Source organism: Cucurbita maxima, unplaced genomic scaffold, assembly GCF_002738345.1.
Source record: "Cucurbita maxima cultivar Rimu unplaced genomic scaffold, Cmax_1.0 Cma_Scf00037, whole genome shotgun sequence".
In the NCBI taxonomy this organism is placed as follows: Eukaryota; Viridiplantae; Streptophyta; class Magnoliopsida; order Cucurbitales; family Cucurbitaceae; genus Cucurbita; species Cucurbita maxima.
In genome coordinates, this window is record NW_019272053.1 from 1,254,316 (window position 1) to 1,281,485 (window position 27,170).

General features: G+C 35.3%; 2 protein-coding genes across 2 annotated transcripts in view; both read right to left on the reverse strand.

Annotated features, from left to right (window-relative positions):
* The window catches only part of LOC111468590 (syndetin), a 32,365-nt gene extending 17,923 nt beyond the window's left edge, over window positions 1-14,442 (reverse strand). Inside the window, exons 1-10 of the mRNA XM_023113844.1 lie at window positions 13,918-14,442; window positions 11,396-11,569; window positions 10,686-10,760; window positions 9,834-9,912; window positions 7,164-7,228; window positions 6,945-7,034; window positions 2,374-2,463; window positions 2,147-2,233; window positions 1,942-2,025; window positions 172-291 (exon numbers count right to left, since the gene is read on the reverse strand). Coding sequence (XP_022969612.1) covers window positions 172-291; window positions 1,942-2,025; window positions 2,147-2,233; window positions 2,374-2,463; window positions 6,945-7,034; window positions 7,164-7,228; window positions 9,834-9,912; window positions 10,686-10,760; window positions 11,396-11,569; window positions 13,918-14,142 — 1,089 coding nt within the window. The 5' untranslated portion in view covers window positions 14,143-14,442. The remainder of the gene's footprint in view (window positions 1-171; window positions 292-1,941; window positions 2,026-2,146; window positions 2,234-2,373; window positions 2,464-6,944; window positions 7,035-7,163; window positions 7,229-9,833; window positions 9,913-10,685; window positions 10,761-11,395; window positions 11,570-13,917) is intronic.
* Window positions 14,443-17,919: 3,477 nt separating this feature from the next.
* Window positions 17,920-23,647, reverse strand: LOC111468532 (serine carboxypeptidase-like 51). Its single transcript, XM_023113778.1, has 13 exons — window positions 23,453-23,647; window positions 23,284-23,378; window positions 23,085-23,192; window positions 22,768-23,008; window positions 22,650-22,693; window positions 21,899-21,966; window positions 21,723-21,828; window positions 21,440-21,648; window positions 21,296-21,365; window positions 21,171-21,221; window positions 20,504-20,556; window positions 20,276-20,411; window positions 17,920-18,199 (listed from the first exon to the last, which is right to left on the reverse strand). Exons 1-13 carry the CDS (start codon window positions 23,595-23,597, stop codon window positions 18,119-18,121), a joined length of 1,407 nt encoding a protein of 468 aa, XP_022969546.1. The 5' UTR covers window positions 23,598-23,647; the 3' UTR covers window positions 17,920-18,118.
* Window positions 23,648-27,170: the final 3,523 nt, after the last annotated feature.

A 27,170-nucleotide genomic window follows, 5' to 3' on the forward strand; every position in this document is an offset into this window, starting at 1 on the left:
AAAAAAAAAAAAAAAAAAAAAATCCATTTTGCATAGCTTTGTGCGTGAATGGGAGTATTGCACTTATATTTCAATAGTAATGAACTTGAGATGATGCAAGTCAGCTCAGTGGGAAGAAATTTTAATCTCTCAACATAAACCAGTTCCTTAATTTGAATTACACAAGCGCACCTCTTGCACAATGTCTTTCAAGGAAGAATGGGTTTCTGATATAACTTCCTGCATAAAAAAGCTTTGTATCTTTTCCGAAAGGCCAGACACATCTCCTATTAGTGCATAAGCATCAATCACCTGTTCATAATGACAACAGCTGGATCATTTTAAACAAAACTTCACGAGAGAAAAATAAGATCAATTGTCAAATCACTTGCAATTGTTCTACAATTCCAAAGAGGTGCAAATGTTGATTGCAAGATATTCCACATAATGATCTGTTTTGGTCATGATACTAGTGACAACAGTGAGTATAATTATTCAACCTTAAACCTATATGGGAGAAAAATAACTAATGCGGACTTAGTAAAGCCAAACTAATTGAAAAGTCTTAACCAACCTAGGAAGCACATAAAGTATAATCAAGTTGGAAGCTATTGATAACGAAACAGTAATGAAATGCTTTTTACTCAAGCAAATAGGTCCCACTAAGTATAATAAATCTTTAGATTTAACCATGAGATAAGTTCATAATCTTATAATCAGTAAAACGAGATAGTTGGCTCTGTCAGTATCTAATAAACTCACAGGGCCAAGTTCATGATGTTTACCAAAATCAGCATAAACCCAGACATCCTAAATTATCTACAAAATGGACCACTTATTTAGCAGTTAATAATGGGATAAAATGAAGGTATATTATTCCGCTAATCCTTGGAAAGACTCCAGCAATGGATACATGCACAATTTTAGTAAACCATGGAATAAATTCAAGCTATCATGCTCGGGAAAATTCCTGCTTATAATAGAGATAAGAAAGAGAAAAACTTCCGTATCAAATTAAATGGGGGAAGTTACAAAACTCCTAGACTTTCAAGACATTTGGTTCTCTCCAAAAGAAAGCTAGAATTTCCTAGCTCCTTATCACTTTCTACCTGCCTTACCCCAAGCCCAAGTAACAACTTTAATCTTTATTAATACTACCCTACCCGTACAACCCATCCCTATCATTCTATTAGAAGAATATTTACATGAAAAGACTCATATACCCTTCCCTAATGAGTTAACTCACTCATTTCTTGTTTTGCTTGAAGGACCTCGCAATCTCTGTGCACACATGAAGCTAATAGGAGGCTTGTTATTTTTATCAGTACCACCCACCCAGAGTTTCACCCTTCCCTCAAGGTGAAGGTAGGAATTTACTTCTAGCATCTCAGCTGAATCATTTTGTATTGTGCTGGAGAGCCCTCACAACCTTCTTCTCACATACGTGAAGCCAATATGAGGCTTCTTGTTTTTATTAGACTATTATTATGAGAGAGAAACATTTTCCCTCCGTGCTCCTTCCACAAAGGAGTCTGAATTTACCCAACCCAAAACCCGATTCATTCCCTTCAAAATCTTTTCAATCAACCTTAATGCCCTCACTTAGGTCACAAGCCCATTCTACTGGTCTCACTGCCTAAATTTTCCACGGCTTCCTTTCCCTTGTAGTAGCGAAAATGGTATAGATTTCAGCTAAAGAATAAAGCTACCGGAAGCTTGCAGAAAAAATATTCAAATTGTCTGCACCTGCTATTTGGGTCAAGCCATTTTTTCAACATTGAAAAGTTCATCCACAGCCCTCTAGGATAAAGTGCAGGACCCATAATCCAAATAAAATGTGAAATGGATTTTTCAGTGCTCAAGGTTAAATAGAACAAAAAGAAATTGAATGTGTCAAGAATGCATGATTTCAGGGAGAAAGAAAAACAGAACTAATTTCTATCATATGAAAACAATCCTCACAGTTAAATAGCCCTCCTTCTTGAACTCCTGACAGACATCTATCAAAAGTAAATCCAACTTTTGTAGGGTTCTTCCAAGCCAAACCTACAATATTATATAAAAAAAGTATTATAAATCAGTTACTATACCCTTTAAAACGTGTCCATAGGAGATATACATAGATATTTTTAAACTGCAAATGCTCAATATCATTGAGACTACTCACCTCTACACCACGGCTCATCTCTTGAATGACTGAAAGCTCTGAAAAACTATCCAATAGCTGCAAATACTCGGATAAAACCTGAAAAGCCTATATAGCAGGCATGTTCGGCAGCACAGCTAGAAAAGTTAATAAGCAGATATCATTACTCCTTCAGACATGTTCATTTTTGTGTGGTACCTGCAGTTTAGCTAGAAAAGGCAAAATAAGAAGCAAATTTTCAAACCCACCTTGTAATAATTTCCCTCTTCAACAAGAGACTCAAGCATTGATTGCATGTCCACAGCATGACGAAGCTCACTCAAAACTGGAACCATGTCCTATTTACATTACTTTGTCAATGAAAAGTTTACTACTTGAAAAAAAAAAATAAGTAAATTAAGCTGGAAGCATATCCTACTTAACATAGCAATGGGTAATTTCTTGTGTAAATACTTTTGGGAGTTTTTAGGTAGTCCTTATTCTTGTTTTACATTCAATAGCTATAAGGTTCGTAAGTACATTTCTAAAATGAATTGGTCATAAGAAAGGGGTTGGAAAATTAGTGGCTGCTTTCCAATCATTAGTGGTTCTAAGTAGGCTATAGTTACAAAAGTACTTTTTTATCAGACCACTCCCAGGAAGTATGCCATACACTACTAACAAAAAACCCTAGAAGGACAACTTGTCTTCAAAAATCCTTTGGTTTCTTTCCCTCAATAAATGCCGATTAAGGGCATTAACCGCACAATTCAAAAATAACCTTAGCTTTCCCTTTGAAGTACGACCTCAGGAGCCTCCACAGCCACTGGCAAACATTTTATTGGAAACAAATATCTATGCCCGGTTTAGTCAGGATGAAAGACCAAGAGCCCAACAGAAAGAAGGCAATGAATGAAGATAACGCCCAAAAAGGGAATTTCTTTCAAATTTTGTCTGCAGCATCGAGGCTTCAGTAAAGCACTGACCAAAGCAAGAATTTGACTTTCCTCAAAACCTTCAATTTCCAAACATAATTGATCCAAGGGGACTTTCTGCGTAGCATGAGATTTAGAGAGGTGAAAGAAGGCAGATTAATTTAAGGCATATTGAGGAATTTTGGAGAATTTTATATTCTTGAACACCCAAACCAAGCTCGAGAAGTCAACAAACAAGTAACCATGTGGTGCAATTTTCTAAGAAATACTCGTAGAGTCGATTAGGATCGAGGTTAGTGATTGGAGTATTATGTTTAGGAGCCTAGTTTGACTTAGTCTCATCACAGTTGTGCTTCAATAATGTGAACCGTTTACAACTTAGCTCTATTTACAGTTATATAGCTTCCGCACACATGATTTGTGAACTCTGGTGGATTATTAGGTCTTTATGCTTTCCAATATGTTGAGGTTGGAATATTATCCCTTAATGAGCATGACGAACATGTTGTATGCCTTTGTACGTTTATTACGCCTAATATAAGGTTTGGATAGCTCATTATTCCCCAGTTATGAGTTGGACTACCGCTATGTTCCATAGAGTGCTAGTTGTGGTTTTCATGAACTATGAGTTATTGTTTAGTGTATTTTCGTCCTAGTACCTAGCCATGAGTTCCATAGCCTCCTTAGGTTGACTAGGTACCTTGTAAGGACGAATAGGGTGCAACCCCTGTTCGTGATACAATGTCACAACAAGTATACACACGTTACACTCATGGCAGAAAGAAGCAGTCACGTGTGGAACCCATTGGTTGAATTTTTTTTTTATGCAGTTTTCTTTTCTTTTTTTTTTTTTCAGTTTTGCTATTGTAAGGAGTCCTCCAGCTTCATTTCTATATTTAGTTATTTCCCTTGTTTTAGGAGGATGATCCTCCATGATCAAGTCATGGCTCCATTGATGTAGCAATGATTATAAGGACTCCACTTTTATTTCTATTTTGTTTCCTTTGCTTTAGAAGGACGATCCTCCATGATTGAGTCATGATTCCATTGATTTAGCAATGGTTATTATACAACTTATATAAATAATCACAAACATCAATGGAAATGAGACCTAAAAATTTTCAATTTAGTCTTGAGTACTTTAACTCAAAGGTATTAAAATTCTTTCTATCTAAGCCTAACGATTATTCAAAATAGGTTGAGAAAAGAATTCTATGTCTTCCTCCACACAAACTCCGTCTACCTCCACTTACGAGAAACTCATAATTCGATCACAAACTTGGGTAGTAACAGAGAGAGGGTCTCCATGTCTTGGCCAAGAAAGTTTGTATGCAATACATATATGTAACTGTTTTTTTTTTTTTTTCTTTTTCTCAAACCTCTCGACCACAAGATTTTAGAGTTGAGAGTTTTCTTGTGACAAATAGGATTTTCAAATAGTGACATTTGTGATCGGAAGTTCTGGTCATACTATTGGGTCAACAAATAATTGCAACCACCGATATACTCATATTATATCAACGTAGCTCGAATGTCAAATGATATATACCAAATGGAATTGATGCTAACTACCATGAGTAAGAATTGTCATTCTCAAGCAGTTCCAAGATCAAATCACACGCTTCTTCGTTTTTCTTTTGCATGTTAATACATGAAACTCCTATACTTTAAAGGAAAAGTTATGAAGAATATCCACTCACAAATTATTGCATGAAATCTAAGAAAGGGTTGCGTTCAACATATTGTTACCCATTAGTGTCAATGCTCAATGCAATGCTGGCTATAATGAGCATTTTGGCTAGACTTCAACTTGAGTTCAAGGACACGTTATTTGAGGATGCTCCCTTCTCTTCATCATTTTTATTAGGAATCAAGAGATGGGGAACAATGATCATCTTTTTTTTATGCTGTTTATTCTAGTTAAAAGGTGACTTCCTCCTATCTATCTAGTCGAGAGTTGTCATCATCTTATTAGTCCACTTCGATGTTAGTGTCCATTCATCCACCTATTACTCAACTTTTTCCCAAACAAGAAACTCAAGGCATATGCTTGTGCTAGAGGATTCCTCAATTTTAGATCTAAGACTAAGTGATGAGCTTCCTCGAGCTCTTTGGTGATTTTGTAATGACTCTAACTCACCTTGGGAAAAGGTGGCAATGAGTATTCATGGTATAGATCCTTTTTCCCAAGAAGTAAAAGGAAAGTGAGTCTTAGAAGCCCTTGGCTTAACATTTAAAAAAACTGGATAAAAGTTAAACATTTTAATTTTGTTCTTGGCATTGTAAAAAGGAATTCATTTTCACATGATGTTTGGATAGATGCTTACCCTTTCAAGCTTTAGTTTCCTATTCTCTTCAATGTCTCACAACTTCCTCATGGTAAAGCTGCTGATTTTTGTGACGACAGGTGTCTGTCTGTCTTGGAAGATTACTTGTAGAAGATTCTTAAAAGATGAGAGATTTAATTAGTTTAGCTCTCTTCTTACTGAATTGGAAGCTGCCAAGATCATTGAATATTTGAAGTATTGGAGTATTGATCTTCAGCAGTGTCCTTAGTTAAATCTCTTAGAAGCATTTGACAGCATCTTCTCCTATTCCTAAAGACATATTTTTGGCATTATGGAAGTCAAACGTCCAAAGAGGATCAGCCTTCTTATGTGGATTATCATTAATAGTAATTTAAATACTACCTAAGTTTTGAGAAGGAAGATGCCATTTTGATCTCTCGTGCCATCTATGTGTTCTATGTGCTGCTCGGATTTAGAGAGATTAAATCACCTGCTTTTATGCTTTATCTTGTTGGCAGAAATTATTTGAGATATTTAATATTCATTGGGTTTGCTCTAGTGACTCCAAGTGCACCTTTCTACAATTGCTTAAAGGCCCTTGTCTTCCTCAAAAGCTTGTTATGTATTAATGCAGTTAAAGCTATTATTTTAGAGATTTGGTTGGAGTGTAACCAAAGAATTTTTCAAAAGCAATAATCAGCATTGGTTAGATGGTTTTGAGGCAGCAAAATTGAAGGCTTCCCTTTCGTATTCTCATTCTTAGCTTTTTTGTAGTTCTTCCCTACAAGATATATGTTAAAATTGGGATGCTTTTATATTTTCTTAGTCTTTTTTATCTTCTTCAATTTTCACTACTTTTTTTTTTTTTTTGGAAGTTTGTATCTTTAAGCAATAGTCTCTTCAGTTTTTCAATAAACTTCTAACCTATTTTAGTGGAACGATGTACTAGCTCCCTCATGATAGATTTTGCGCGTGAAAATTAATTTAACTTTTAACTAAGTTTCAGCTTTGATGTTACATCCAAGTTACCCTTCATATAGCATTTAATACCATATTTTGCAACCGTCATTTTGTTCATGGGAAGAAAACAAATTTTGGCATCCATGGAATATATCAAGATTGGAGAATTATTAGATAGGTAACGGATAAATTGTCTTTGTAAAAAGCAAGGCCTAATTAACATATATGCTCCAGCTAAAATAAGAATGTTATAGCATGTATATTATTTAATTAATAATATTAGTTATAGCAACCAATTAGTGACGTGCCCTTTATTGTAATTTTACATTAAACTAGTACTAGGATCTCATGCATATATATTTACATATAATGATGAATGGAATATTGTTTGGTGTTTACTTTTAAACCTACATTCCGTAAGGCAACAAACATAATTGCTGGAAATAGAAACATGTGATAACTTTTTTGAACATGAAACCAAATTTTTTATTGTAAAAATGTGATAATTGGAAAGGAAAAAAAGAACAACGAGAAAAAGGCCAACAAAACACTAAAAAATAGAGATAAATATCTCTGGATTCTCATCAACTTGAGAAAAAATAACAAAGGAAGAATTTCAGCATAAGGAAATTTTTCTTGTAGAATAAAAAGATGTACCAGAAGTGCTTGTTTCTTCTTCGAATTAGAGTTTACAATGAGATCTCTAGAGACTTCAAGCATTGACGAAGTTAGGTGTCTCTTCCCATTCTACAAACATCAGAATTAATGTTACACCAGAGTACCCTAGCAGGAAAACTAAACAAGTGCAGAATAACCAAATGTGGGTTAAAAGGCTGAAATTTGTTAGACGACCATAACATGCTAAATAAGACCTACCCTGCAGATGACATTCGCAATCTTCAAGTCTTTTTCCAACTCCCTGACCAAATGCATCCCCTTCACTGACCAAAAGTAAGAAACGAAATCTCATCAAACTATCATTCAATTCCAAAATTAAGCCTTTTTCCATCTAGATAGCCCTTACGAAACAAACAAGAAAACAGATTTCCATTATCAAACAACATTTTGGAACTACCACCACAATTAAAAGAAGTGTACTACATCCACTGGAGACTGTTATTCAAAATTTTGACGTACACTCATCATGGCACAGTAGAGAACTAGAAGAAAATCCACAACGGAATCTTGTACAAAGAGATTTTTTTATTACATTACTTCCTTTCAATTTTCTGTCTTTTTGAGAGAATGTAATCAAATATACAAAAAGCTAATGGAGGTTACAAAAATCCTAATTAGCACAGATAGCACTAATGGAGTAATTACAAAAAACTTTGTCTTGCTTGCCCCAAAGGGCTTAATTCCCAAATTAGAGTTATTAGTTTTAGAGCTGAAATTTCTTGTATTTGAGTAGAAGGTTATTGTTTTCATGATTCGAAGTCGTCAATTCGTATTGAATGCATGAAGAGAGCATAGGATGATCTTCATTGCTTAAGGGTTTTGGAGTTACTAAGGTATTCATGCTTATTTTGATATGCAGTTTTGATATGCATTTTATTCCCATGTTGCAGAGCTAAACTTGGAATTCTTTAGAATTCATCCCCCAATGTATGGAGCAAAGTTCAAATGAAGCTACACGAGAGAACAAAACATTTAATTGAGTTGGCTGTTATTAACCAAATCAGACAAGTCCAGTCAATGGAGAGCCGCCATGGGGAGCTATCTAGTCTACTCAACTCTGAAACTAAAAGGTGAAAGCTTATTAAAGATGAAGAAGGTTTTGGTAAGAGAGGGTGGCATGTAAGAGAAAAAACTAGAGAATATATCAAGGAGAAAAATATGGAAAAAGGAAGAGGAGCTGCAACCTACTTCTTTAGGCAACCTTCTTGTTTCTTCATTTTATTTTCTCTTCAATCCTAATTGGCATTTCCGGGTAGTTCTCATTTTTTAACTTGAGATATGAACTAAATACTCTTGGGTGAGGATTAGGGATGCTTCTATTAATCTAGGATCCTTAGCTCTTCTCTATCTGGTATTTTTTTTAGTGTTTTTATTGTTCTTGTTTGAGGTTGTTTGGCTAACACACACATAACTCTATTTCCTTGAAGTTTGGGAGAAATAAAAGGAAGCGGTTGCTCATAAACTACAGCTTTATGATTGGGCTAGTGGATTTCTAAGTGAGGAGGTTAGGATAACGACCTACCTAATGCACATCAAACAGTAGATTAAATAAGAATGGGTAATAGGAATTAAACCACTAATTATTGGAAATCTGGAAGGATTCCGTGTTCAATGTTGTGTGAAGGAAGAGACCAAGGTTAAAACGGCAACATTCTTATTTAGAAAGACATGAACTATTCCTAATCTAAACTCATTTTGTTAATTTTGTTACAAATTACGTTATTTGGCCACTTGAGCCATTTACAGGTTATTCTTGCTATGCTTTTGAGATCTTTGTTTTCCATCTTGATAAGTCTCATAATGCGTGATATTTAAGAGAGTAGTTTAGGGGGTTGTTGCTTTGAAGATCGCTGGAGATCTTTTAGCTGGTGGCTATTCAGGATCCTTTAACTTGGCCTGGTGTTTGTGGAAAGTATTGTTGTACTGTGATCTTTGGTTTTATACTGGACCATTGTCTTGGATTAATTAGGGATTTGTATCTCCCTTGTTTCGTTTGCCTTATTTTTCCCTCCATCTGGTAGGTTGTATTTTTCAACATTTTGATTATTTTCATCTATCAACCGAAAGTTCATTTCTTATTTCTAAAAAGCACCAAGAGTAGTTATGGATAAATATACAAGTGCTTAGACTTATAAATCCAAGCAGGAAAAAAAAACAAACAAGAGGACAAAACAAATCTTCAGCATGTTCCCTTTTTTCTTTATTCTTTCTTTAAGAAACAATAGTTTTATTTAGTTTTATCTCGTAACTAACCTGAAAATATAATGGCAAGCCTCCTTTAATGTACAACCCTTATTTGGGCTTGGATGAAGTTCAACTTTGAAACCTAATTATCTCTCTCCTAATTGGTGTGCGTGATACAAAAAGAGAGTCCAAACGATACTTATTTAGCCATCTCTTGGTGTATATTGTCTTCTCTTTTCCATTCTTATAGTTCTAGCCTCTATCTACCCCATCTTTTGTAATTTCATACATCAATAAAATTGTTTCTTATCAACATAATGTCCCAAAAAAATAAAACCATACAGAAACACCCAAATCCAACTAAAAAGGGATCAAACAACTCATATATCCCCAACGCTTGCAATAAAAATAAACCAAAAAATAAAACCTAAGTATACAACCCCAAGAAACTTGGGGGGAGAAAGCAGATTGAACCACCAGATGAATATGCTTAAACATAAAAATTTTCAGTAGAAATTGAACTCTACTTTAGAGAAACCTAAGCCAAAGATTGATGTGAGAGAATCAACTTCAATTTTACCAAAGAGAAACATCAATCCTCCAACCAAGCCAAACACAAGAACATTTCCAAGACTACACCCCTTGGAGAAGGGGAGTAGGAGGATCAAAGAGAGAGAGCAGTACCCATCACTTCATGATGCTCCATTACATGACGAGATAACCGTTCAGCCACTTTATCAAGTTGAGCTAATCTCGTTGTAGCCTTGAAAGAAATTTATTCAAGAATTAGTCAATGGGAAGAGAAATGAAAGTCAAAGTTGAATCATGAAATTAGATAAAAGGATCATAACTGTGATCAGATCAATTGGATATGTTTGTTAATGACTGTAATAATTAAAGATGCACTAAAGCAGCAGATGACTGTTAGTACCCTAGTGTGCAATTATATTGGGGATAAGAATAAATACAGAATAGTTTAGATTGACATGAGAAAGAAAAATGAAAAAGGACGAAAAACTCAAAATGACACTGTAAATAACAAAAGGATGCAGAACAAACGGTAAATGAAAGATAAAAAGGATAACTAAATCCCTAGATACTAGGTAACATTAAATCTAAATAAATCTCTAGATACTAGATAAAAATACAGATATATTAGGGAAGTCAAGTACTTCCCTTATTTAATGGAATTACACAAATATTCTTTAAATCAAGGTCATTCCTTCCACAAGGGTTTTATTAGATACAGAACAGTCTCATGCAAGGCTCTTTGATCTTGTTGTTTACCCTTATTATTTTTTTGTGTAATTGTCTAATATTGTTTGCTTCCTAAAGCTATGTCTCCCTCTTACCCAATTAGGAAGGACTTCTGTAATCACCGCAGATTTAATGTCCTTTTTGTAAATTTCATATACCAATAAAATTGTTGCTTATTAAAAAAAAAAATGCAGGTGCAATTAAAAAGAAATTATCCATCTCTTATGAGGCAGATATCAAGTACAATTGTAGGGTTAGATCGAGAAGCTGGAAAGCTACCTGTTTCTCCAGATATTCCAGATCATTTTCTTCTGATGGAACATGCTCTAACACATGCCTAACTGGGTCAAAATCCTGCGGTAAGAATTAAGAATCAATTCAGTGCTCTTTACCCCGGGCACAAATGCAGGAAAGAATCTACTAAGCTCCAAAAGCAAAGCAGAAACAGTAGAGAGTGAAGTAATTCACATTAAAAACTCCACTAGTGTGGAAAAAGAACATGAGAATTACACTTATACTTAGTCAAATTACAGATCCTTCAATATTGGATCTGAAAGTCCATAAATTTCAATTTTGTGTTGAATAGCTCTCTGATATATTTGAACCTATTAGACCTAAAATAAAATTGTAGGGCCAATAAGACCATAAACTTTCAATATTTTTCAAATGTGAAATAGGTTAATGACATATTAGGGGAAAAAAAAAATTGCAAAGTTCAAAAATTTATTAGCATAAAAAAGTTGAAGGACTCGTTAAACAATTTTTAAGATCAAGTATCTATTAAACACGTAAATAAAAGTTCAAGGATCTATTAGATATTTTTTAAAGTATCTAAATGTTGAGGAACTTAAATTATAATTTAATATGAAATACATCTGGTGAATTAATAAGAGGTTCTAGAATTTTGAAAATGCAACACGGTATTAACAATAGTCGTGCCTGTAAATGAATGATCCCAAGTAAATGACAGTAGCAATAGCAAGTAGTACCTCTTCATAGAATACTTCCTCTAGTTCCTCTACTTCGTGACCATGACTTCTACTGCCATATATTGAGCTCAGTTCTTCAGAGCTAGATGGGAGACTAAATCTCTGATGAGGAGGCAATCCAGCAAGTGCACGGGCAACAGCTGCCGCAGCCACAGCACGTGCGGGAACCTGCACCTGCTCAATAAGGTAGAAAATAAATTATTGAGCACCAATAGGTCATATTTTATAAATAAAAGAAAATGCGAAAAGTTATTCTTTAAGAGCTCATTTGACATTTTTTCCCCCTATTTTAAAAAATTTGCCTCTTTACTAATACTTTGCTTTGTTTTCAAATCTACTTTCAAAAACTATGTTAAAGCCTAGTCAATTTTTCCTAGGAAAAACTAAAAAAGATGGCTTCCTTGGTTGTCTATCCCCCTTGGCTGGTGCCCCATATGCAAGAAGGAACTGAAATAATAAGTTGAAGCAACGAAGTATGACAGCAAAGTCACTATAGCACTTACAATACCCTAAACAATGAACATAAAATAGAAAACCATTTTACTTGATTGCAACTTTGCTGGAAATTTTTGGGTGTTTATTCTCTTTAACTAGAAAGTGATGTTCCCCATGAAATTATTCAATCTACTTATATTCACATTAATGGGACATGCCTTCAAGATTGATTTGGACCCATTCTATTAGGGTGTTCTTTTGATCTCTTTAGGTTGTTCTTTTTTCAAAGAAACCATTCTTCTTATTGATAAAATGAAAAAAGTCCAAGAATAAGAAAAATACAAAGAAAACACATACAAAAAAGAACAAACGCAACAAAGCACCCAAAAAAAGACATGCTTTCCAAAGCTTTCCATCTTGAAAGGAAGGACACCAACTAAAAAACAGAACAAAGAACTCCGAAAAAAGCGACAGAAAACAGGCCAAGACCAGGGTTGCTATCCACTATTTCATGAGCGGACAAAACATATTGAAATGGAATATCATTTCATTCGTGAAAAAATACAACAAGGGTTGTTATCCACATAATATGTGAAGACTGGAAAACAATTGGGAGATATTTATAACAAAATCTTGAACGGAGCAAGAATGCACTACCTTCGCAACAAGTTGAGCATGAATGACATATTTGCTCCAGCTTGAGGGAGGGTGATATAATACATGTTACAATGCGTTATTGTCTTTTATTGCAATTGTACATTCTTTTGGATTTGGTGTCAGAACGATGGATGGAAAAAAAATCAGATGATTTTTTAAGACAATTGTTTTCCTTGAATTGACTGTTTGAATATTCTCTTCTCAAAATTTCTTTACGTTGATCTCTTTCCAATACTTTTTAGACATTTTTCCTTGCATGATATATGTTTAAATTGGAATGCTTTTGTAGCTCCATTTTAATTTTGTTTTATTTCTTCAATTCATCTTTCACTTCTCATGTGAGATAGTATCTTAAAGCTTAATTTTTAAGAGAAACCCAACTTTTTTGCGGATATAGTGAAAAGTTCCTATATCATTCCTTATTGTTGAAAACGCAGTAGTTTCTCTCTCAAGCCACAACTCCCACTCCATAGTCTTCTAAATTATATTTATCCATAGAACTTTTGTTTTTCCTTGAAATTTTAGACCACATAATTATTGAACACTATTTTCTGCCTAAACAGGCACCAAGAATTCCAGCTAAATGGACAGAGGAAAAGAAGATAATTCACCTTCTCCACTTCATCTTTTACTTAAATGCACCAATATTTTTCAAAATTTGTTTCAAAAACCCATCATTCTGCCTCCCTCCGATAAAGAACTTCAGTTGCAATAAGAATATAATCCACAATTTGTCGATCTCAAATAAAAGCATTTTGAAAGCAAGATACTCAAACATAGTAATCTTAATTTTGTGTGTGTGTGTGTCCTTTCCACAATATTTTTTGCAGTAATTTTGAGTCCCATTCACCAGCCTAATGCTCTAAAATCCTTGATCTTCACCACCTTTTTCTTCTTTTTAATCAATCAAATAATGTCCTCTAGGATCGGAGCTTTTTACTGTTTTAATATTACAAAACAAACTACTTCCCCCTGGACAGCTTTGCATGGTGATTCAGAAACTTTTCTCAACTTATGAATCTATAGTGGGGATGTCTTTTGCAATCCCTTTTGGCCAAGGTTTCAGAAGGGAGATATCCCATCTCTCACCCACTCTTTTGTAACCAGCTCTTCTGGTTAACTGAAATTATGTGATGTGTCTAATACCAAAAACAAAGGGCACATCTCAAATATGGGCTACCTATGTCGAGTGTAAAAGACTTTATAATCTGCAACCCAATTCATCAAACTGTATACATAAGCTGTTGACTATCTCTATGATTATCAATGGCATTGATTAGTGAAGGTAGAATATTGTAACTAAAGGATGCTTGAATTGAATTTAAAAGCACTCTCGGGAATTAGTAAACCATAATCAATTTTAATCAAATCCAACTAAACAGCAGCTACCTATAAACATCGAGAACTACGCCAATAGTGCCATCAGTTACCTCCGGACGATCAGTAGGGGTAGGAAGAAGTCCAAGCGATCTAGCTGACCTCACCGAGCTCAAAATCTTCTCCCCAACCTTAGACAAGTCCATTCCACCTCCTTGCAGCAGAAAAAACGGAACAAAGAAGAGAAACCTGGACGTCTCGAATCCTTCGCTCAAATCACCATTGTACGTCAAAGGGTTTCCAAGAACACTGCCAAATGGAAACAAATTTGGCTGCATTTCACATCAGGCTCGCAAGTTCAACCCCCCCTGTGCCGCATATTTGATGCGATGCCACTCCCCCAAAATTTGATCCGTTGAATCTACAGAGATCGGGTTCCAATTGATCGGAGTTTCGTATGAGTGAATCAAGGAGTGAGAAGCCGATAAAGTTACAGGTGATGCGCGTGCTTTCGCGCGTCTGGTGTAAATTTTTTGTGAATTTGTTGTTTCGTAGACTTTAGGGAACTCCCGAATCTCGACTGATTTCAGCTGGCAAGAGTCGGCGACGGCATTGAGCAACCATCCTAGGACAACTTTCCGCAAATATCAAAAATGCTCCTTAATTTCTTCTTAATTCTACTTTTAGTCCTTAATTTCTTCTTAATTCTACTTTTAGTCCTTAATTTCTTCTTAATTCTACTTATAGTCCTTAATTGCTTCTTAATTCTACTTCTAGTCCTTAATTTCTTCTTAATTCTACTTCTAGTCCTTAATTTCTTCTTAATTCTACTTCTAGTCCTTAATTTCTTCTTAATTCTACTTTTAGCCTCCCTTTGCTTCCTCATAGAATCCTAGTGGCTGAAAAATCATAATAAAATCCAAACTATTACAATTTCTATAAAAAAAAATTCATAGTTTAAAAAAATTTAATTTATTTTTTAATTCATAATTCTTTATATGCGACGAGTTACTTAAATAAAAAAAAAAAATTGATCATAGCTCATCACTTCTTACGTTCAAACACTTTTTTTCTTCAATGAAATATATTTAAATCTTTTTTTTTTTAACCAGAAATATAATTCATACTGTCCCTCTTACAAGGATTTGTTGAGGATTGTTAAGGGTGAGTCTTTGGCTAATTTAGGGAATGATCATGGGTTTATAAGTAAATACATCTTCATTGGTACGAGACCTTTTGGGAAGCCCAAAGCAAAGCCACTAGAGTTGTGCCCTAATAAACAGCCATGACAATAGAATCCTCAAATATCGAACAAAGAATTGTGAGCTTCGAAAGTGTTTTAAAAAATGATTAAAGTGTCGAACAACAAAGGGTATATTTTGTTCGTTCAAGGGCTCCAGAGAAAGGAATTAATGTTGTTTACTTGTTTTATTTAAGTTTGGTATTTTTTAACTTATTGTGAGATATCGCATCGGTTGGAGAGGAGAACAAAACATTTCTTATAAGGGTTGGAAACCTCTTCCTAACAGATGCGTTTTAAAATCGTGAGATTGGCAGCGATACGTAACGAACTAAAGCAAACAATATATGTTGGTAGTGGGCTTGAGCAAATGGTATCAAACCTAGATACCGGGTAGTGTGACAGCGAGGACAGTAGGTCCCCAAAAGGGATGGATTGTGAGATCTTACATCTGTTGGAGAGGGGAACAAAAACATTTCTTATAAGAGTTAGAAACCTCTCCCTAACAAACGCCTTTTAAAACCGTGAGGCTGATAGCGATACGTAACGGGCTAAAGTGAGTAATATTTGTTAGTAGTGGACTTGAGCTATTACACTTATAAACATGATTAGGTACATCAAAACTTTAAAAGTTGATAGATTGTTCTACATAAACTTCCACCACGATATAACCATCAAAATGGCACTCTTCACATTCAATTTGTAATGACAGTAAATTTCTATTTACCTAGAATCACTGTCAACGTCTCATGCTAAGCTCATACGCGGGATAACTCTTAAAAACATCGTTTATAGAATAACTTTCAAAAGAATAAAACAACTTCATCTTTAAAAACATTGTCATGGTTTTACGTGTTGAACAAATAATACTGAAAATGCAAATAATTTAAAATATGAAATGCAAAAACAACCTAAGTCTAAGAATTCAAACATTGTCATTGTCATAGTTTTTATCCTTTGCATGTGTCATGATCTCTATGTGTGATGTCACCGTCAACTGCAAATGGGCGCATTGTCTTTACCTAAAAAATGATGTAGCACACAGCTTGAATATTTCGAAGAATACTTAGTAAATAACCCCACACTAGAGACATTGCAAAAATGCAAACACATGCAAAAGATGCTCAAGGGACCTATCTCTATCTTATCCTACGTGTACCCTTCAATCCATACTAACTTTGGATGTGTAGTACTTCCCTACACACGACCCACACGTGCGAGTGTGAATCCTCAGGAAATTCGCACCTCCCTAGATCCATCATCGTCAAGCTAACTGTCCGTAACGATGTCCGGAGGTCACGGACCCCTAGGTGTCATTCTCAACATGATCACCATCATCATCAAAATGTATGCGTCCACACTCATCATCATAAAAGGGGAAGTATCATGATGCTTATGTACACATAAACATGCATGAGGTCCCTCAATTTCTCGTCTTCAACACATTTTTCTGACACAACTCTAGTCTCGTCTCTCTATTACTTTTTAGTGATACATGTGCATTAGTTATTCATGCTCTTTAGGATTGTGTCCTAGGCTGATTTCTCGACGTGATGCAACATGGCATTCATAACATACATCATGCTTAATATGAAAACATCATCATATTAAGGCAACAATATCATGCAATCATAATCATCCACCACGTCATTAAGCATCATCATGCATCATCATATACGTCATCATACGTCATATCATACATCATAACTCATACAAGTTTCTAGTCTATCCTATAGTAAGGCCACTTACTTGGTTGGCCTTAGTCAACGTTCTCCCTAAATTATTATACGTCAGCTCCCAGTCTTTGAAAGCTGCTCCAAGTGTCATCGTGGTTCGTCCCTTTCATTAGTATTTCACAATTTAATGATAATCCAATTGACAAATGTGAAATACAGCACTAAAATGGCCTCAACTATCTTAATTGCGGTTGAAACTAGGTTTGGGAGAGTCAAACTAGCTAATCCAATTGAACCCGTCTTCCCTAACCTCTAGCCAACCGTCTCTTTTCCTTGCATGCACGTACGTTTTCCTTCGATCATTTCTAACTTTCAATTTTGGCCTCGATAATTCTCATTCCCTTCTACAAAATTGTAGATCTCCTCGAGACAAAGACAATAAGCTAAGAATCAAAAAAAGAAAATGTCTGAAAAATCCAAAACTCGCCCAAGAAAAAGCCTGAATCGATCTCTGTTTGTCGTGGATAGTTTTCGATGCCTTCACCAAACTTGTAGGGCTCGTGAGCCAAGAATCATAACAAACCATTAACCATTGAGGGAGAATTTAACTTAGGTCATACCTTGGAATCATCGAGCTCCTTTCCCAATTGAAATCACCTGAAACCCCTCCAAACTACGAAAACCTCAAGCTTTTCGAGCTCAAACGTTTTCTCCTTTTATGTAGTCGACATTGTATAACCTTTGACTTTTAATTGTTCTATTTGTTTGAATTTTTTTAAAAAAAAAATTTAAATTACTACTTAGTTGAAATTACAAGATCGAACAAAGATCATACTTAACAAAAAAAAAAAACTTGTGACTCGTAGATGTCCCCAACACGATCGTTACTTCTCTTGCAATAATAGTTTTATTTTCTTTTATACCAATAATGGTTTTAATAAAACTTGTTGCTCATGAGGTCGAATTCTCCGGGTTTTTTTTTTCAACTTTTAACTTGTATAGTCCAATTGAATGAGAGTCAAAGAGTTGACAACAGAAGTCAAAAGAATAAATAGGAAAAAATTGATTCGTTTCGGTTCGATTTTTTAAAACTTATGCAAAAAACCAAACCAACCCATGCATCAATTTGAATCGGTTCGGTTTTCTATGTCTCTCTAACAAATATTTTTCAACAATCCGATAATAAGAAAACAATGAAATTGGGATGTAAAATATTCTAATATTCTAATAATTTGTAGAAATATCATTGAGATATTGATATAGGCAGAAATGAAACAAATTGTTACTTAAAAGAAATAAAAGGGAGAAATAAATTGGAAGCTCAATTATTTTTGAACTGCTATTGTGTTATTAAAATGGTGAATCTAAATGAGCTACTGTTTGCCACGTGTTGTTCGTTTACTTGTGTGCAATTGCAGCCGGTGACCGTGTGAAGGCTCCCACCATTTCTAACGCTACGCAGGGCTGGTCTACCGGCACCTGTCAGTTGCCATAAAGTCTAATAATAAGAGGGAGTTTATTGCAAAGGCAAACACGATAAAGAAAATGTTGAAATTTAAATGGGAAAAAATACTACAAAGACATGCATGAAAGCAAAGATGAGGCACAAGCAAGATAGAGGCAATAATGTCGATGTGGGTTTCAGAGGTAGGCTTGTTGAAGGATCGAGTAGGGCCTCAAGCCTTAACCTTGAATGTCGGAGTTTCAAAGAAAATTTGGGTATGCAGTTCTAAATTCAAATTTGATAACATTAGACAGTCGCTTTACGACATCGTATGACCATTCACCAAAATCATGTCTACACTTTCTAGACAAAAAAATGCCTCAAAATGTACTTTAAAGAGAGCATGATGTCAGTTCTCCTCCACCTCAGGGCTCTATGACCTAAGCGAGCTACTCTGTGGCACATGCATGTGTCACAGTGAGGGCGAGCGATGCAAGACGAGCATCTTGGGTGACTTCTTTTGAAATGGGTCTTTCAAAGATAGTGTTAAATGACACAGGTGTGCCAACATTGCGCCAATGCCCATGTGTCAAATGTTGGATTATGTACCCCTATCTGGAACGAATTTTGTAAATGATAGACATAGGAGGGTATAATGCCTTAATATAACCCGGATGGATGGATATTTGGGATGCTTCAATGATATGAACGACAAACGGATTCATTCTCGATGTCCATGATCGAGTGAATTATGATGGTAAACGACACTCTGTGACTTGGCATGACATCATGACATGTGAGTCATGTTAATAGGGAACATAGATGATGTTGGGGTGCGATGTTGCACATGAGAGACCTTGGTCCGAAGTAGAGGTAAGGTCGAGCCAAATGACTTTGCCTAGTGTAGAGACAAGTCGGTTGAGTCACAAAAGGTTGAACATGTACACACAAACAGTGTGTGTGACCGAACAAACTTGGATTCCACTCAAGATTTTTGTCTGATCTTATAATCTCTTTTTCAATTGATGGTTAATAAAGAGTGCAAATGTTTCCCACAAAGAGTTGTGTTCAACAATTTGGTTTCAGAGTGAGGTTGGTGTAGGTTGTCTGATCTCTTGGAATTCTTAGTATGCTCTATGATTGCATTTTTTGTCTGATTTCCACACATCATAAACGATTTTTTGAAATTATTAGTGAGTGAGTTTCTCTGTGTCGTAAGTAGTCTGTGACTCTGCAAGTTTTGTGTCGAAGAGAGCTTGTTTGTATTACTGAGGTATAGCCAACACGATGGGTGGTTTCCAAATCGTTGGAGGTATCAAGAAACTCAACAACAACTATAACATGTGGGCAACATGCATAATGTCCTACTTACAAGGACAAGACCTTTGGGAGGTCGTTGGCGAAAGTGAAACTACACCGTCAAGGAGGATTCTAACAGCGCCTTGCGCAAATGGAGAATCAAAGCAAACAAAGCAATCTTTGCCTTGAAGACCACAACTGAAGAAGAGATGTTATAGCACATTTGGGACGACAAGACACCAAAAGAAGCAAGGGACACGTTCGTGATGTTATTCTCAAAGAAGAACGATACGAGACTACAACTTTTAGAGAACGAACTATTATCAATCTCACACTGTGACATAACGATTGCTCAGTACTTCCACAAAGTCAAGTCAATCTGCTAGGAGATTACTAAACTAGACTCGAAGTCCGCCATTGAAAAAACTCAAATGAAGAAAATCTTTATCCACGAAGAGCGACCAGAATATAGAAGCTTTGTTACAGACAAAAGGGTGAGGCGCAGCTTGGCGGGAGAACGAGGAGAAAGAATAACGAAGGAAAATGGAAGAGTGAAGAAAAAGTTGTTGGCCAACGAGCGAGGTGAAAATGGGTCGTAGGATAGAAGATTACACGAACGAAAATGGAAAACCGAAAAAAAATTCCTTTAAACCGAAAAGAGGAAGGTAATGAGAATGGGTCGTACTCTAGTCGATTATATTCACCGTCTCCAACCTCAATTCTAACCCCACTTAAATCTTCGTCTCATCGGGTCTCTCTATATACCAAAAAAGCATTTAAGCTAAAAAAACAAGTAGGAGAGTTTGACTTACAAAGTGGCCAGCTCCAAGAATCCAATAAAAGCGAAGATTTTTGTAAGACTTGGTGAATCCTTTGGTTCTATCTTTGATACTTCCACAGTAAAGAGGGGTTCTTTCCATACTTAAAAAAGCTTGTAGCCCATCCCACCTAAATAAAACAAACAATGTGTCAATTATACCCTTCTATCCAAGGGCAAAATGGTCAAAGCCATTTAGAGAGAGAGAGAGAGAGAGAGAGACTTGAGCTTATGAACCCATGATTCCGTTCCCTTAGTTGAGCATATGAGGTCCACCTGTAAATAAAAACAAATTCTCCTTTTTATTATATAATTTTATAAAACCCTAAAAATTAAGCACTTCACAAATTTATTTATATTGGTCCCATTTTCTCTTTTTACCCCTAACCCACTCTATTATATACTTATTTATGGTTCCACCTCATCTCAATGAAGAAAGTATTCTTTGATTGTAGACCCATGATTATTCCTTAAATTAGTCGATATGAGACTTTCATCCAACACCTCCCATTTTCCCTCGACTCCTTTTCTTTAGGAGTCTTAGTCATTTTTTACTATGTCTTCGAGGTACACAATACTTTTGTTCGCCATTTAGAGGATTCTATTGTTATGGCTAAGTTTAGAGCATGAGTCTGATACCATGTTAAATATCATGTTAAATGAACTCAACTCTCCACAATTGTATACTTTGAGCATAAGCTCTCATGGTTTTGCTTCGAGTTTTCCCAAAAAGGCTCATACTAATAGAGATAGTATTCTTTAATTATAAAGAGATGATCGTTAGTTTTTATTATTAGATAAAGCACCCTTAAAAATTGAAATTAAATAATAATTTTTTTTCTTAAAATAATTTAACCCATTTTTACGAATAAGCCAAAAAAAAAACTTACTTGGCCATTGTATATGGTCACTTCCACTCCTTTAGCAAGCAACTCATCAACCTAAAAATTAATTAATTAATTTATTTAATTGAAGCTAAAATAAAAATTTCAAATTATATATAAAATAATAATACCTCGTTAATCCTTGGCTTCAAAAAGTCTTCTTGAAGACTTCGGAAAACGTATTCCGACTGCCCACCCCATCTGTAAATAAAATAAATAAATAAATTATAATTAAGAATAAAAAAGAAAATAATTAAAATAATAATAATACTGACGTGACGTTATCTGGAATTATTTTGAGCTTCTTCCTTATAATACGATTCATGAAATCCGACAAATCTACGTTATCTCCTCCAGCCGTTGGGGTGACAGAGCTGAGATATCTTGAATATCTCCGCAATGAAGCGACGCCGTTTGACATATCCATTCCCGTTACCGACGCCACTGAATCCTCTCCGGTATCCAGTAGAAAGTTATAGAAATCCTAAAAATAATATATTTTTATTTATTTTTTATTTTAAAAATATATATATGAAATATGAAGAAATGAAGTAATACCACGTCATTACTGCTGCTGCTAATCACATCTTCCAGTTCACTCCAGGATGACGTGGCAGCGACGAATTGACCGCTCTGAATCTGGCGTTGAATTCTCTTAGCAATACTGTGAATAATTTCCAAAGTTAGTTTGAAATTTTGTGAACAGTTATGGGTGTGGAAGAAGCCGAACTCACGTGTTGGATTTGAGCAGCCCTTTGTCGTCCAGCCTCGACATGTCTTTTAGAAGAGGTCCCCATGAAAACTGCCACTCTCAAACAACTTTCCATTCCCAATCAAACCCTATTATTATTTCCTATTTTCGTTCTATTATAGTAAATTAGGTTTCAGATGTTCGAGATCGAAGATGGGTTTTACAAGTTCTCCGACAACTTCTAAAATTTCTGTTCAATTAGGTTAGAGATGACCTAGTGTAAAGGTCGAGAGCATGGACAGAGACGTTTTTTCATTATTTGATGTCTTTTCCCACTTCCAACCTATAATATAAGGTTGAACGGATAATGGGTTGGGATGGAAAATAATCTCTCGAATAACCTTTTCCTACTCCCTCCCGTATTCTGTCGCGGGCAAATTCTTGAAACCGAGACTTTATGGGTTAAATGGACATTTGTAAATTAGATCCAAGAATATAGTATAGAGTCGAGACGACGGAACCCATGTGTAATATGATGCTTCCAACTAAAACGAAAGAATATTGAGGAGCCCACGTGATATTATATTATATCCTCCCACATAAATACAATAATATACCTAAGAAAGAGGTTCGCCCACATGTGAAAACAATTAAGTGAACCCCTCTTTAGAAGAATAATCCATGTCACCTACTTCTAAGGCTATCATATTAAACGCATTTAAATTCCATAAAATAAAATTAAAATATTTCTCAAAATTTATTAAAAAAAAATAAAATAAAAGAAGAAATGGTACCGTGTAATCTTCCGGGGAAATCCAACTATCGCCCAACACCACCCCTGCAAAAATTAGGAGAATTGGGATTAACCTGACCCATGACCTCCGTTCCCTAGGTGACAGCCAAATCACATACCTCCAAGTGTAACCTTCAAGCTCCCAGCTTCAATCGCTTTCAAAGCCGACAATCCTAGCGTGACGGCATATTTCCCACCGTAGGATTCAGCGACAATGTAAAGCGGACTCTTCTGCAGCCGTTGATCTCTATTGAAAATGGACTGTAACAGCGTCGTTAAATCCACGGCGGCTTGTAAATCCGATTTCACTAACGAATTCATATCCTCAACGAAGCTATACCCGGTCCCCACCGGATTATCCTTCCACAAGAATAAAAAGAAACAAAATTATTAAAAATCACGAATGATATTGTGCTTTGGTGGGTGTTTAATTTACCACAAATAAAAGATCTGCTTTATGAATCCAACTGGAATTTCTGGGGTTCAAAGCAGCATCCAAGGGACCCACTTCCTTGAAATTCCCAATCCCAACTCCAGAAGCTCCCTGTTTTAAAAGGAACAATGATTAGAAACAATGGCTATGATATGGATTGGGATTGGGATTGGGTTTCGGGTCGGGTCGGGTCGGGTCTTACGGGGCCGCCCTGCAACCAGAGGATGATGGGCCATGGCTTGGAGGGATGGTCGACTCTGTAGGGGCTTCTATAGAGCCACCAGAACATATGAGCTTCTGCAAAGCCAGGAAATTAGAGAAATTAGAGAACGAAAGCGGGAAGGAGAGATGGAGGGGTTTGTGGTGGTTACTGGGTCGGACTTGGACGTATCCCCATTCTTCAGATCCGTCGTGTGATCGGACGGCAGCGGTGGGACGGCCGTGGATGAGCGGAGGAAAGAGCAGAGCAGAGCGGAGGAGGAGGAGGAGGAGGAGGAGGAGGAAATGGTTGTTCATTTGGGAGATTTGTGGAGCTGTCGTCTTGTGTCAGTGGGAGAAGTCTTCTGATATTTATTTATGGGGTTCAGAAATGTTGCGCCCAAGTCACAAGGGGCATTCTTGGAAGTGGGGAAATTCATTTTGATGACCTAAAATTATATATATATATTATATTTGGAGATTCTTATTTTTTTATTTTTGAGGGATCCAAATATTATTTGATTTTAATAATTCAATTTTACATCTCTATTATTTACAAACTTTTAATTTTGAGTTATTTTAATAAAACTTTAAATTTACTCAAAATCTGGAATTTTTAATTATTTAAGTTTATATAGGTTTAATTTTTTTATCGTAGGATTGAGCTACGGAAAGAGAAGATATAACGTATGGGTATAAGTAGTTGATAAGGAAATCAACACAAGAAAAAGCTCTGATACCAAATGATATGGAAATCATTACGAGAAGGAGTAAGATTCGGATTATGTTGTTGATCGAATATTTCAAGGCAAGAACATTTGTTTGAGATTCGAATCACTCTGCAAGCAAGATTGATCATGCCGAGCTTGAATGATTTTACATGCAACCTAAACTACGTAGAATTGCAAAGAAACTTAGTCATTTGATAAAAAAGCACAAATGCTCCTTTTACTCTACATAAACCCTAAACCCTAAGCCCTAAGCCATAAAATGAAACTCTGGACCTATTCCACTATATATACTTTATAACTATAATTAGGAAATGTAACTTTAGAGTAAATAAAAAGCCTTAAAATACATTAATAAAATACAATAACTCTAAATTATAATCCACCCAAAATTTAGAACGATGAAGCTTCATTGTTCTTCCATATGGCATGAATTGAAATATCTTTTGATAATTTCAACTGTTTTTTCTTCACATCTTTATCGAAGTATATTGTATGATTAATGTCTCTAGGTTCATATCAGTAGTATTCTTTTTAATTCTTTTAACAATTTATTAACTATCATATCCTTACTATAGTTCTCGTTCTATTTCTGAGGAGGTTACCCAACATAGAACTGTTTAAACTCTTAGGGGTATAAGTAGTAATTTTTAATTATTTTTAACCATTTCTTAACTATCATATCATCGGTATAATTTTCATTCATATGTGATCTGCCTTCATTTATGAAGGGAGTTATATGTCTAGAGATGTCTACAAAGCAGGATAGAGATAGAAACGTTCTTCATCTCCATCTTTGCTCCTTTTTCATTCTCTATATTTGCGAAAGTTTTCATTTATTTTTATGAAAATTAGGATGGAAATTTCCCATAGTAAATAATTTTCATATTCCAATATAATTTTTTCTTAAAAAGCAAAAATCTAATATAATATAAGGTTCCTAAACAAAAATATAATATAAACATTTATCAAATTTTAATACTCCAACATATTTTTTTTTTATAATTTTTAAAACGTAATAATATTATGAAAAGCCTCAAACTTTGCTCTTACCTTCAATTTAATAAACTTTTGTTTTATTAACTAAAATAAAATATAATGGGATGGGTGGAAATAAATTGATATCCCCATTTATAGAAGGACATAAAAATTAGGTAACGACACGAGTGACGAATATAATCCATATTACGGTTTCATTTATCTAGCCGTCATCAATCCTTCCCTAATTTTTCATTAAACGGAGATTTTCTATTCCATTTGTAGCCATTAAATATATACGACCTTCTTCCTTGATTTCTCCGTCGTAATTCAATTTTTTTTAAAATAGTTAAATAAAAAATTTAGGAAGAAATTTTAAAAATCATTATAATTTCGAGTGAAATTCCTAAACTCTCCCTATTACTTTTTCTTTATAAAACATGTTGGAGGAGATGAAGGTCAAAGTTGAAGTAGAAAGTAAATTATGGTACACCGTACACGTCAGCCAAAGAAAATTAAAAAATATAATATATATATATATATTATTTTGAGAGAAAGGAAAGTGCGTGAGGCGCGTGGGGTTGCAGTACAAAATATTTGGTGAAACTTAAAGTTGGAGTGTGAGAGACATAAAATAGAAGTTTGGTAAGCTGTCAATGATGCCGTTGACTTTCCGTCAAAGGTATGAGCCTATCATTATTTTATTTATTTAATATTTGTCCTATAATGTTTGTTTTATTATATTATTTTTTAAATTTAGATTTAAATTCTAATTTGAAAACATTTGATTCATTCTCTACAAAAGAATAGATCTAAAAATATTATTATTAAATAAATAATATAGGAATGAGAAATAGAATTAGAATTGGGATTTCAATTTTCATTGATATTCACAAATGTTTAAATAGTATACGGTTACCATTTAATACCTACAAATAAAGAAAATATAAACTAACTAAATCTTGAGAATAAAATAAAATATACTACGAAAAATATTAATTGATTACGAATATCTAAGATTTATTTTATAACTAATATATTCTCCAAATATTAATGGGAATATCTTGACTAATTCAATTGTAATGATTTATTTCTTTTAAATTAATCCTAAAATATAAAATATATTTCATAACCAATATATATTCCAAATATTAATGAGAATATCTTGACTAATTCAATTGTAATGGTTGATTTCTTTTAAATTAATATTAAAATATAAAATATTTTTCATAAAATTAATGTGTGTTTGTAATGGCCCAAGCCCACTGCTCGTAGATATTGTCTCTTTGGACTTTTCTTTTCGGGTTTCCCTCAAGATTTTTAAAATGTGTCCACTAGAGATTTTTACACCCTTATAAATAATGTTTCGTTATTCTCGCCAATCAATGTGGGATCTTACATTCTACCCCCATTCGGGGCCCAACGTTCTCGCTAGTACTCGTTCCCTTCTCCAATCGATGTGGAACCCTCCAATCAACTCTCTTTAGAGTCCAACGTCCTTGCTGGTACACCATCTCGTGTCCACCCCCTTCAAGGCTCAACCTCTTCATTAGCACATCACCCAGTGTCTAGCATTTCTCGAACTGAAACAGGGAGACAGATCAGTGGAGGAATATGACTTGGAGTTCAATAGGCTGGCAAGGTTTTCTCCAGCCTATGTTAGTTCTGAGGAGTTGAAGGGTGAACGATTTATCGCTGGCTTGATGGAGGAACTAAGGGGGAATGTGGCATCCTAGTCATCCTTCGTCTATGCGAAAGCCCTTCAAGTGGCGACCCTGCTCGACGCGTCCCGCACCGACAAACTACAATTGGGAACATCACAATCATCCCACACTGCAGCCTAGGGAAATGGGACATACCCTAGCCCACCCTAGAACTGGTAGACCGCCCCGTGGCCGCACTGATAAGCGAAGAAGAGCCCCGATACGGAACATGACCCTTTTTCCTAACTACTAGCGTCCTCACACGGGGGAATGCTACAGATGCGGCCAGGTAGGGCACTTTGCAGTGGATTGCCCTTAGAGGAAAGATTAGAGTGTCAACCGGCCTGCAGTACAGCATCAGAAGGGCAAGGGTGCTCAACATCAGCAGGGGCGAGCTGTAGCCCATGCAACAACAGCCAGGCAAGCTGACTAGCCTAACGCAGTTGTCACAGGTACGCTACTCGTATTTGACCATCTTGCTT

Coding starts and splice junctions, on each gene's coding strand:
- LOC111468532 (XM_023113778.1), bottom strand. CDS start 23,597: ATGAACAACCATTTCCTCCTCCTCCTCCTCCTCCTCCTCCTCCGCTCT. Junction 22,694..22,767: donor CTTGAAGGTTACACTTGGAG/GTATGTGATTTG, acceptor TAATTTTTGCAG/GGGTGGTGTTGGGCGATAGT. Junction 21,222..21,295: donor TGAAGCCAAGGATTAACGAG/GTATTATTATTT, acceptor ATTAATTTTTAG/GTTGATGAGTTGCTTGCTAA.